This window comes from Brassica oleracea, chromosome C8 (genome assembly GCF_000695525.1).
Source record: "Brassica oleracea var. oleracea cultivar TO1000 chromosome C8, BOL, whole genome shotgun sequence".
Taxonomy (NCBI): domain Eukaryota; kingdom Viridiplantae; phylum Streptophyta; class Magnoliopsida; order Brassicales; family Brassicaceae; genus Brassica; species Brassica oleracea.
This window is the reverse complement of record NC_027755.1, coordinates 11,392,517-11,405,568: the sequence shown is the minus strand read 5'-3', so window position 1 is coordinate 11,405,568 and position 13,052 is coordinate 11,392,517. Positions and strand designations below refer to the sequence as shown.

The 13,052-nt window shown below is 37.2% G+C and overlaps 2 protein-coding genes across 2 annotated transcripts; both read left to right on the top strand.

The window, feature by feature from the left end:
* Positions 1-4,768: 4,768 nt before the first annotated feature.
* LOC106308650 lies at positions 4,769-5,565 on the top strand. The gene is made up of 2 exons (XM_013745790.1): positions 4,769-5,141; positions 5,248-5,565. The coding sequence occupies exons 1-2, from the start codon at positions 5,073-5,075 to the stop codon at positions 5,563-5,565; spliced, it is 387 nt and encodes a 128-aa protein (XP_013601244.1). The 5' UTR covers positions 4,769-5,072.
* A 1,907-nt stretch (positions 5,566-7,472) lies between these two features.
* LOC106308649 (F-box protein At2g35280-like) lies at positions 7,473-8,095 on the top strand. Its single transcript, XM_013745789.1, has 2 exons — positions 7,473-7,868; positions 7,940-8,095. The coding sequence occupies exons 1-2, from the start codon at positions 7,473-7,475 to the stop codon at positions 8,093-8,095; spliced, it is 552 nt and encodes a 183-aa protein (XP_013601243.1).
* Positions 8,096-13,052: the final 4,957 nt, after the last annotated feature.

Below are 13,052 nucleotides of genomic sequence, written 5' to 3'. Positions count from 1 at the left end.
CAGCACTTCTTATGGCAGGCTATCTCGGATAGTATCGCAGCATCTAGCTGACTAGTGGACCGACATTGTGGCCAAGATCGCGCATGCCTGAGATGTGGTAACGAGAACGAAACAGTAAACCACATTTTGTTTACCTGCCCCCCAGCATTACAAACTTGGGCCTTATCGTCGATTCCATCAGCTCCGGGACTGTTCCCGAGTAACTCCTTATATGAGAATTTCGATTATCTCCTCTGTCGAGCAAAACGGAATGGAGCGACCAATACGATGCTTGCGTGCTTCCCATGGATCGCCTGGTTTATATGGAAAGCAAGAAACGAGAAAGTCTTTAATGGGAAAGACATTCTACCGCCAGATACGGTGAATCACTCAATGTAAGAAGCCGACGAATGGAAAGTGGCACAAGTGATACAACAGATAGCGCCAACGACGGAGACCTCGGAAGCTAGAGGAGACGACCAGAGCAAGCCATGCTTACCAAGATGCCAAGTGGACGCATCCTGGATGGCAAACTCCGACGTCTTTGGAGGTGGTTTGGTGATGGAGACAGAGCCGGAGAAACACTTATACGGCTCGACCGGGAAGGAGCAGGTCCTCTCCCCCCTGCATGCGGAGTTCTCGTCCCTCTTATGTGCAATGATGTACTCCTTGCATCTGGGATTCATGTCAATGAATTTTGAATCAGACTGCCTCCAAATGGTTAATCTGATCAACGATGAAGAAGAATGGCCATCTCTGGTCTCGGAATGGAATGAATTCGTTCATTTACGCTCCTATTTTACTGGTTTTTCACTTTCTTATATTTCTCGAAAATCAAATGTAAGAGCCGATCTCCTTGCAAAGGGGTTCGTGCTCAGAACCGAAACTTTTCCCATGTAAACGCTCTGAAACCGGTATGGTTGGCTCCAAAGGCTAACTTGTTTGGATCATCTTAATAAAATCATGGAGTTTGCTGTCAAAAAAAAAAAAACTTTGTAACTCTATGCTTTGTCTCCACCTTTATTTTGCATTTCCATCTAATCCCACAACTTTTTACAACAATAACTTATCTATTTTGAGATTTCCGAATAGATAAAATAAAAAAAAAAACCAAAAAAACAATGAGATAAATTCCAACATACAAACTTATGTAACACCCGTCTCATCCTCTCCCGGGAACGGTGTGCTACTAACCGAAAAATACCAAATTAAACCGATTTATAAAACCGAATAAAATGTCAAACCTTTTAATCAAATAATTTTCAAATAAAACAAGTTTATAATTTAAAACCAAATACATTAAATCAAAAAGTTAATTAAAACCGAAATAAAATACAACGATCCCAAGACACCAATCCGTCCACATATCCAACTACTCGTCATGTTCACCTGCAAGGAGAAGAAAGAGGGGTGAGTAACAGGGGAGTTACTCCGTGACGTATGAGATGCTAAACCGCAAACCACTGACTCAGTACATAGCACTACAACTATGTACGCATAGCTATAGCATGAAACAAACACAATGTCTAATACACCACATAAAACATCCAGTGCGCTGATAGTACATGCTACTCTATGCACCCTGCATTTCCTCATAAGGATATATGTATATCTCCAGGCGTACAATACTCCATCTCTGTACTTCCAGAATCTTCGCGTCGGCGACTGACACAAACATCTTTGTACCCCCGCAATCTCACTGCTCGTCGGCGGCTTACACAAACGTCTTTGTGCACCCGCAATCCACACAAACAGACTTATGTATTTATATACATATATATATATAGCAGTTTTAACATCACTCAACTCATTCAACCGTTGAATCCTCTATTATCCTATTTCTGGTTTAACAATCAATAATAATAATAAATAAACAAGACTCTCAAACAGACTCGATTCACATAGACGGATCATGGTTTGAAACTAGACTTTCCATAATAGTAGTACTAAACTAGCTCGAGATTTAACGGAATAGCCCTCACCTTAGCCAATTATGTAGAACCAAAACCAAATCCGACAATAAACGGAATGACTTGATCAGCAAGAAAGCTAGGGTTTCGCCCTGGATCTCGACTGCTCACCAAAGGTACACCAGATCGAAAAAGAACATATAAGAACAAGAGACATGATTAAAATATAATAGATCTAGGTTTTAATTATGAAACTTGCTACCCAAGCAATTAATTATAACACATTAAAACCTTTTTGTTCACGTTCTCCAAATCACATTGGATATGTGACGTCAACGGATCAGCGTCTATGGTTCTCAGACAGCACGGCTCACATCCCGTAACCAAGAGATCAAGTGTTGTGTGTTGATGGTCGGTGGTGGCGGTGACACTATACGGCTCCGGTTACAATTGACTCCTCTCCACGTCTTATGGCACTATGCACTTTCCGGCAACATGACTACATCTCTGGTGGTGATGACATGGTTCTCCGGTTACAGTGGCTGACATGGATAGATGGAGAGAAAGCATACATGAGAGCTAAGGAAGAGAATGATATCGTCGATGGTTCTTTGCGGCTAGGTTAAATCGAAGAAGATGCACACATTTTATATATACACGTATGCGGTTTGGTTAAACCAAAAAGGAATATAACTGGTTTGGTCCAAATTAATTAAAGAGAAAAATCAAGCCTGATCCGGTTAAGAGAACTGGGTCGTTACAATTCTTCCCCACTTAACCAGAATTCGTCCCGAATTTCAATATGGAACCCGAGAAAAACTTCAACGGCTACGAAAGAATTAATAACAAGAGATAAAAACATACAATGGAAACGAATTGAACTTCGCCTTCTCCTGCGAACATAAAAGAGTTAGATAAGCTAATAACTACCCGAGTGATACTAAAGAAGGGTGTCATCTTTTTTTATTTTTTATTTTTGAAATTTTTCTTATCCCCGTAAATATTAAAATTTACTGAAATCCGAGTCCCATTAATCGCCGTCCCGGGTCAGAGCCGGGACGGAACCCCGCTCTGATACCAAAATGTAACACCCGTCTCATCCTCTCTCGGGAACGGTGTGGTACTAACCGAAAAATACCAAATTAAACTGATTTATAAAACCGAATAAAATGTCAAACCTTTTAATCAAATAATTTCCAAATAAAACAAGATTATAATTTAAAACCAAATACATTAAATCGAAAAGTTAATTAAAACCGAAATAAAATACAACGATCCCAAGACACCAATCCGTCCACATATCCAACTACACGTCATGTTCACTTGCAAGGAGAAGAAAGAGGGGTGAGTAACAGGGGAGTTACTCCGTGAGGTATGGGATGCTAAACCGCAAACCACTGACTCAGTACATAGCACTACGACTATGTAGGCATAGTTCTAGCATGAAACAAACACAATGTCTAATACACCACATAAAACATCCAGTGCGCTGATAGTACATGCTACTCTGTGCACCCCGCATTTCCTCATAAGGATATATGTATATCTCCAGGCGTACAATAGTCCATCTCTGTACTCCCAGAATCTGCGCGTCGGCGACTGACACAAACGTCTTTGTATCCCCGCAATCTCATTGCTCGTTGGCGGCTTAAACAAACGTCTTTGTGCACCCGCAATCACACTGCTCGTCGGCGTCTTACACAAACGTCTTTGTGCACCCGCAATCCACACAAATGGACTTATATATTTATATACATATATATATATATATAGCAGTTCTAACATCACTCAACTCATTCAACCGTTGAATCCTCTATTATCCTATTTCCGGCTTAACAAGCAATAATAATAATAAACAAACAAGACTCTCAAACAGACTCGGTTCACGTAGACGGATCAAGTTTCGAAACTAAACTTTCCATAATAGTAGTACTAAACTAGCTCGAGATTTAACGGAATAGCCCTCACCTTAGCCAATTAGGTAGAACCAGAACCAAATCCGACAATAAACGAAATGACTTGATCAGCAAGAAAGCTAGGGTTTCGCCATGGATCTCGACTTCTCACCAAGGGTACACCAGATCGAAAAAGAACATATAAGAACAAGAGACATGATTAAAATATAATAGATCTAGAGTTTAATTATGAAACTTGCTACACAAGCAATTAATTATAACACATTAAAACCTTTTTGTTCACGTTCTCCAAATCGCATTGGATATGTGACGTCAACGGATCAGCGTCTATGGTTCTCAGACAGCACGGCTCACATCCCATAACCAAGAGATCAAGTGTTGTGTGTTGATGGTGGTGGCGGTGACACTATACGGCTCCGGTTACAATTGACTCCTCTCCACGTCTTATGGCACTATGCCATTTCCGGCAACATGACTACATCTCTGGTGTTGATGACATGGTTCTCCGGTGACAGTGGCTGACTTGGGTAGATGGAGAGAAAGCATACATGAGAGCTAAGGAAGAGAATGATATCGTCGATGGTTCTTTGCGGCTAGGTTAGATCGAAGAAGATGCACACGTTTTATATATACATGTATGCGGTTTGGTTAAACCAAAAAGGAATATAACTGGTTTGGTCCAAATTAATTAAGAGAAAAATCAAGCCTGATCCGGTTAAGAGAACCGGGTCGTTACAACTTATTCCTGATCCGGTTAAGAGAACCGGGTCGTTACAACTTATCTATAGCCTAAGCACATCATACAAACTTATCTCATGTTCACCTTACAACTCTATTAATTCCATAGCAAAATATAAATTACAACAATCATATTCATAAGTAATAGTTGTGGATTAAAAAAAAATATATATTAACCATTGTTAATAACTCCATTCAAAATACATGTAACGTCAAAATCCAGAGCCGTGCTTCAAGTGTATCCAAAAAGGCTTTCGCCTAGGGCCCCCAAAATATATAGTTTTTTTAGGGCCCCAAATTTCCAAAAATTATTAGTAGTATATTGGTTTAAGTTTGCCATTTATTATTCAATACAAGTTCAATTATCTACATTGCTTTTTAAAAAAATGAGTATTTTATTTTATTGTCAATTTTCCAAATTGAAAAAAGGAATATATGTTTTATATGTCAAACTCCTAAATAAAAAGGAAAAAGTGCAGTTATACTTAATATATTTGGTTCGTATATATTCCTAAGTATTCTACGTGCAATGTTCACATCAATCTTTCTCAAGCAAGCACACACGTCTTCTTTCTTGGTTCTCAATCCTGTGCTACAGGTGTCTCTTATATTATCATCAGTTTTGTTAAAGTGGTGAATTTTTTTATTTTTTTATTTTTTTAGTTTTCAGTCTTTGTTGATTTAAGTTTAATTATTAATTTCAGAAAATATGCCTCCAACGAGATCATGTGCATCAGGAGCCAAGAAAAGACAAAAAAAAAGACAGAGTTGATGCATTGGTGAAATCAATGCAAGGTTCTATGGACAGATTTCTTGTAAAATCAGCAAATCTTAATGAATCCGGTAGAAGTGGTGATGAGTTTGATGATCCAATGGAAGATGAGAATGAAATAAATGATGAGGATGTCAATGAAGAAGATAAGGAGGTTGAAGATGATGTTACTGATGTCACTGAAGAGGATGATAATCTAAGTGAAAAGGAGAATGAAGACGTGAATGATCAAGTTCAAGATAATACTTAGTTTTTTAAAGTTATTGTCTTAATATTTTTTTTTCAAATATATATTGTACTATGATAAAAAAAAATTATAAAGGGGCCCCATTTTTATATTCGCTTCAGGCCCCATTAAACCTTCGCACGGCTCTGCAGATAAAGCTTAAGTCTCTCACCTCTCCTAATTTTTCTAAATCTGATTTAAATCAGTCTCTCATATCTCCCACATCTCTCAGTTTCCCATTGATTTCTTGATTGTCGTGATGTAGACAACTCCGTGTAAGCTTTGATTACGCATCATTGTTCCAGACCCAAATGAAATAACAAATATTAAGATTGAGAATTAGAGGCTGAGAGACCACCATAGAGAGTTTTGGGTGATGTGAATGATTTTGCCGGTGACAGAAAACATTGAAGAGGACTTAGACCATAGTGATTCAGTTTGATTTGGTTTAATATCGGTTTAAGTGGGTATTTTAAATGATGGTTTACGAATCTGTAATATGTTAGATCAAATATTTAGTTTGAACCGTTTTCCGGTTCAATTTTCAGGTTTAATGGTTTTTACTGCTTTTCTAAAAAACCAAGATTTGTGGGGAAATAGATCTTAAACTTTGTTTTCGGGATATATAGAACGATGTCATAGTTCGGAAGAGATCTGATGCTATATCATAGTTCTCGTGGGGAAATAGATTTCGTTTTACTATAAACTTGCAACATACAACGGTTTCGTTTGAGTAAAAACATTTTCATGTTATCAAATCAATTTTGAACCAGTTTTTTTTTCTTGGAACAAAAACTTACTTCCAATAAAACTATTCTTCCCTAGAAAGAGTGAATTATTCATCCTCTTGGGCCAAGTTAATAGTAGTTTTATCATCATATACTAATTCTCTATTCAAATTCAGTGGGACTCTTTAGTGTTATTCGATCGAATTTTAGGCTAGCAGAGGTTGTCTTGAAAAAAGTTATTATCAAAAGGTAATATTCACGACAAAATTGAGCTGTATAATACATGTGCAGATGTTTGGTAGCAACTCGTTTAAACTTTAATATTACAGTTAAACAACAAAAAAATGCTAAAAAACACTAGTTGCTGAATCAATAAAAAAACAAAAACGATATAGGAAAATTTACCAAAAATAACATAAAACTTGATTTTAAATGTAAAAATATACTCTAAAAGGAACCAAGTGAGGACGGCCCAGTGGTCTTGAGGGAGCTTTGGCCCAATACGGACCCGGGTTCGAATCCCAGGCATTGCCACAAGATTACAAGAGACCTCTTGAAGTTTTGAACTTCTTGAAAGGAAGGGAAGAGTGTTATCCAAACTCATGGATTGCTTATCAAATATTATTGACGATTCCAGTTTCTGTCGCCACTGCTGAAAGAAGCTTTTCCAAGTTAAAGCTAATAAAGTCTTATCTTCGATCAACCATCATAAGAAAGGTTAAATGGTCTAGCAATTATATCGATCGAGAGAGAATTAGTTAGGAATCTAGATTATGATAATTTGATTAAAGAGTTTATTGAAAAAGAGGGAAGAAAAATTTTGTCTTAGTTTTTTAAAGTTATTGTCTTAATATTTTTTTTTTCAAATATATATTGTACTATGATAAAAAAAAATTTATAAAGGGGCCCCATTTTTATATTCGCCTCAGGCCCCATTAAACCTTCGCACGGCTCTGTCAAAATCATTTAACCAAATACATTTATATGTCCAATTATGGCTACCACTAACTCCATGAAACAATTATATGCGTTACAATCCAATAACTTTATGAAAACCAAACAACACACTTTCTCCTTGGTGCTATATAAACAAATGCCCAAAGCAAGCAACGTACGGAAACATCCTTAGAAAAAAACAAAACCCTACAATTTTTCATCATTTCCATGAATCCAAAACAACCTATTATGCTTACACTTGAGTCCATGCCTGAAGACATGCATCTTTTAATTGTTTCGAAAGTAAGCTCCACCTCCCCCATCGACTACTTCAATACAATCATCACCTGCAAAAGCCTCGGCTTCAGTTCTGAGAACTTCTCTGTTGCCAACGATCTCAACCTCTCGCGTTTGGTAAAGAAGCCTGCTCTAGCTAACAAGTACAAAACGTTGGTGGAAACCTGCATCAAAGCCAACAATGTTGATGCTCACTTTGTTAAAGGTATGCTTGAATACTTCCAATCTCAAAATCAGATCCTAGGTCAACATCACATCCACACAGCCTCAGAGGGTGGTCACCTCCAAGGAAGGTATGTTTATGGGGTTCTTCTGATGGCCATCGGCCAGACTGAGAAAGGGGTTAAAATAATCAACAAAAGCAAGGTATTTCAGTGGTGGTAGATTGCATTGCAAATTTCCAGCGGTCTCTGGAACACCCTCTTCTTCACATGAAGGATATCTATGTGAGCTCAATTCTTAAGATGTGGCCAGATCTGAACTGCCATTCTCAAGAGGAAGTGGACAACACAGTCTGCGCCAACTGTTTCCACTTCTTTTTGCTGACCAAGTTCTACAAGATGATGCTGGGTTTCAATGATCTCCAGGATTAAGTAACTTGCTATCACCAAACGTTTTTGGCGTTTACATTTTCATGTTCCCCGTTACCTTTTAATTTCTCATTTCCGGTTTGTGGTACAAGTTAAAGATTTATGTTGATCTTAAATTTGTAACCGTTGCTTTGTTCTAGTTTCCCTCTTAATTTAAAAAAAAAAAAAATTAACAAAATAAAGCTTCATAGCTCCAACACAATAAAACTATATTTTTTCCCATGCAATGAAATTTGAATGCTTATCACAATCGATTAAAAACAATAACTTCGTTTTTGCTTGACATACAAGCTAATACTCACGCAACTTTACCTAATAAAAAACCACACATATCCACCAGACTTTTCCACATAGAACGAAGACCTTAACCACAACGCACACAACTAACTACAGACACTCCTAACTACTACGTACAAGAACACAAAGATTTTGATGTTTCAATCGAATAAAATATCCGAAACCGGCGCGTAATGCCCCTAGTTTCCATTAAAGTAAAGATCCATTATCCTTAATAAAATTCTTTACTGAACTATAAAGACAACACTAGCAACTTTACAAAAAAAAAAAGAGAGGTGTTTTTTTGAACCTTCTTACGGACACTCTAGGGCAGGTGATGAGAACCAAGATAATATAGCAAAAAGCTTGGTGTGTGATATACGACAAAGCTCTAAATCAAGATTTAAGTTTTAGTCAAAACAAAAAAAAAGCTAACAATAAAAAGGATACGAAACTGAAAAAGCTTCAATAACTTAAATCATCAACAAAGCTTCCACTAAACGTCAACGAACTTCGCTTACAACCTTTATCAGCTCTTGATTCACTCTGAACATCAAACCTTAACAAGCTTCACTAACAACCAAGCTTTGGTAAGAGATTATTACCGTGAAATGACTTCAGTAAGGGTGGAAATGATGATCAGACATGTATGAGCTCTTGATTCACTCTGCCTCACTTTCGATTAACAACAAAAATCACAAATGAGAATTAGGTTTCCAAGTAGGGGTGTTCAATCCGGATATCGGTTCGGTTTCGGTTCATTTTTTTCGGTTTTTCGGTTAGTAAAATATAACTACCATTCTAAATCTATTAACCATTCAATCTATTAAAAAAAAAAAATAGTTAAGTGAAAGTTATATTTTTAAAAACAAGATATTTGAGAAATGAAAAATTTAATTTTTTTTTCAAAATCTAAATATCCGAACCCGATCCGAAATAACCGAACCCGAACTAAAAATACCCGAACCCGACCCGAAGTACAGAAATATCCGAACGGGTTCTATACCTCTATACCTCTATACCCGACCCGAACCCGAACGAGTACCCAAACGCCCACCCCTAATTTAGTATAAGATTCCACTTTACCTAGACGCAGGAGGAAAATGTTACCCAAAGGCCATGAAATGTTTAGGCATGAGGAGAAGGTCAGGATCCTTCTGTAAAAAGGAGGAAATTCTTCTTGGATTAATTATATCCAAAATTTCCCTTTATCTTCTAATTTCATGAGTGAATTCGGAAGATAACATGTGCCTTACGGTAGACCGGAATCATACATTTACAGAAAGTTTGTGGGCGGGGTGAGAAGGACATCCCTGATTATCTGGGAATGAACTGTAAGGAAATCAGGTAGGAGATGCTCTATTGAGAATGTAATAAAAGGACATAAACAAAGACAAAGAAATGGTCGAAGAGAAAATGGTCGAGGTATGGCCACGAAAATGGCCAATGGATGGACAAATAAGGAAATTCGATCCAAAACGGTTTTGATGAGCAATCATGATTCTAATGGGTGAATAAATATGGATAAAGAATTAGAATTAGTTTGGCACAAGTAAATACTGCATGAAGTAGAATGGCCAGTAGAGGATTAAAGATTTTAGAAAATTCAAGAAGCACCGGGAAGCCAAAAATAGAAATGGAAGTGTTCGAGAATGAGAATTCAAAGTCCAAAGGACAAAGGGCTTCAGAAAGTATTGGTTCTGGAGTACACATTGAATCGGTCAGATTATCAATTGCATTGGTCGAGAAATTGCTTCTTCGATATTGGAAACAATTGTGAAACGCTAGAATGGAAGGACTGCAAGTGATGTCGAGAGAATAACCAAATAGCATGGTATGGAAGGCCAAGTGATGTTAAGCTGATCTAAAGGTGCTTCAGTTTTAAGTTTAATTTTGAAAGAAAAATGGTTTGGGAAGATTCTTGGAGAAGATTCTTCAGGAAATTTAACGGGTCGAGTTTTATTGATCACTAGAGCATGAGTACCATGTATTTGTTCAGAAACCGTAGTTCTAGCTGTATGCATTTCTATAGTCGAAAGTGAACAATAATTGATCCTTTCTTTTAGGGTTTAGTCAACCCATTTATAGGTCTTTGTAGTTGAAATCTAAGTTAGTATCTTGAAATATATAAAGATCTTTTTTAGTACAAATTTTTAATTTTATCCGGAGGCGGGAGAAAACGTGACCCAAAAACGTTATTAAACTAGTCGTAATAATAATTTAGAAAAGTTCTTTTTATCATAAATTTAAGGTATTTATGTTTTTTTTTATCTTTTAAATGTAAATTTAAAAAGTGATATCAAACTTAAAGTAAAATTGAAATACAAATGAATCAAAGTCATATATATCAATTTCATGCTTGATGAAAACTAATGTTTTTTTCTCAACCATCTTTGTAATGGTCACATGCCGAACATAACTTCAGACTTTGAATTTAACCATGCCATCTTTGAATGCCCACCAGCCTTACAGACATGGGTCTTAGCAGCAACCCCACCATTGGCTTTTCCCAATGCAAGCCAATACACAAATATAGACTATCTATTCTGGCGAAAATGATTTTGAAGATCCTGAACTGGATAGAGATCTATATCCTTGAATTATTTGGTACATTTTGAAAGCGAGAAATGAAAAGTTATTCAGAGGGATAGATATGGGCTCATTGGAAACTGTCTGACACGCTGAGTCATAGTGTCATGCTTGGTTTGAAGCTAATCAGAAACAGGAAGAACCACCAACAGAAATACAACATCATGTAAATGTATCAATCTCTGAGAGATGTGTGATAGATGGTTCATGGACACATGACGCACTCTTCAGTGGTTATGGATGGACATGGATAAACTCTAGAGGAGAAACTCAATTATTGGGAGCAAGAAACCAACGTAGAAGAATCTCACCACTTCACTCGGAGCTCGAGGTCCTTTCATGGGCAATGGAGTGCATGCTACATATATCACGTGTCAGACTTTTGGCACCTATTCACTACAAGAAAACACAAATTTAACGACGGCCAAAATCGTCGTTATTTCCTCGGAAAAGAAGGCTTACGAGGAAATGGCGATGAAAGACGTTTCGTCGTTATATGATTGTTGTAAGAGAAGATTCGTCGCCATTTCCTCGTTAATTAGCGAGGTTATATTTTCCTCGTAAAGAAGAATTAAGTTTTCGTCGTAAAGACCACGTGGGGTTTCCACGTAACGCGGTCGTTGTGCTTCCTCGTAAGAAACTCGTAAATGATTCGTCGTAAAAGACCCGCAAAAACCTCTAAATAAATTCGTCGTAATAAAAACGTAAGGAACACGAAAACAATTCGTCGTAATAGAATCGTAACTAAATCCACGTAAAATCCTCGTTAATTGTTCCTCGATATTTCGTCGTTAATTTTCCTCGTTAATACATCGGGAATTAGCGACGCAATTACTTTGTTTTCTATTTACTGAATTTATAAATAAAAATTATATTTATTTAATTTATTAATAAAATTTTAATTGAAATTAAATCGAATAGAAAATTTTTTTTTGGCCGAATTAAAATGAAATTATATAATATATAAATAAGTTTTGAATTTTAAAATACAATAACAAAAAAAAAAATAATGCTGCATTGCCGCGTCGTAGAATTCCTCGCTCCTTCTCGAGAGATCTTCCTCGTTGACTTGCACGGATGTCTCGCCTGGAATGGGGTTTTGTTGTCTCATGGTCCTGAACATGGCCTCCCATTCCGGATTTGTGGCCGCTATGACGTCCAAGAAGTTCTCGAGACCAGTCATACGAGCTGTGAACGACGATTTTGTCGAGGCCAACTCGTTTTGTGTCGACGACAGCTGATGTTGTGTCGTCTCCAACACGTCGCGCAGCTGAGAGACTTCATCATCCCGTCTCTGGCCATAAGAGGAAGTCGCTCTCGGAACATCGTTGACGGAACCAATCCCCAACACACGTCCCTTTTTCTTAGGAGCGACCTTAAAAAACAATAAAATATATATTAAAATTTAAATTTTAAAGTAAAATGGAATTAATAAAAAATTTATATAAAATTTACCTCCTCGTAAATTCTATCCACTTCTATTGTGGATAAGACGACGGGTGATCCGTCGGCGGACTCCTGCGCCAGCTGGGTCTCACGCTCGTCAATACGAGCTGCCACATCATTGTAGATCTTCTCAGACTTCTCATCTACAAATGCGCCCGCCTTGTTCTTGTGGGTCCGATCGAAAAGTTCCATAAGAGTCGGTAAACGTCCCAACTCCTTGGCCTAAAAATAGTTAAGAAAGTTTTTATTATATATATATACGAGTAGTGAGCAGTACGCTGGTGCTTGCGAATAGTCTGCAAAATTTAAATTTCTAAATTAAAGTCAAGAGTAAAAAAAAAAATTATGAACAGTATTAACTACGTAATTAATAAAATTACGAAACCTAAATTTTCTAAACTAATTTCGTAAACTAAATTCCCTAAACTAACCACCTAATCTAAATTCCCTAAACTACTTAGAGAGGAATGAGAGACTTACCATGGTGAGAGGAAATAGAGAGGCTGTAGAGAGGAAATAGAGAGGAAATGAAGAGGGCCTGCGGTTTCGCCTATATATAGGATTACGGTTCGTCGAAGATTAATCGCAAAATAACGAGGAAAGACAGAGGCCCGTCTTTCGTTTCGTCGCAAGGCCCACGCAAATTAAC

Coding starts and splice junctions, on each gene's coding strand:
- LOC106308649 (XM_013745789.1), top strand. CDS start 7,473: ATGCCTGAAGACATGCATCTTTTAATTGTTTCGAAAGTAAGCTCCACC. Junction 7,869..7,939: donor AAATAATCAACAAAAGCAAG/GTATTTCAGTGG, acceptor CTTCACATGAAG/GATATCTATGTGAGCTCAAT.
- LOC106308650 (XM_013745790.1), top strand. CDS start 5,073: ATGTTCACATCAATCTTTCTCAAGCAAGCACACACGTCTTCTTTCTTG. Junction 5,142..5,247: donor TTCTCAATCCTGTGCTACAG/GTGTCTCTTATA, acceptor TATTAATTTCAG/AAAATATGCCTCCAACGAGA.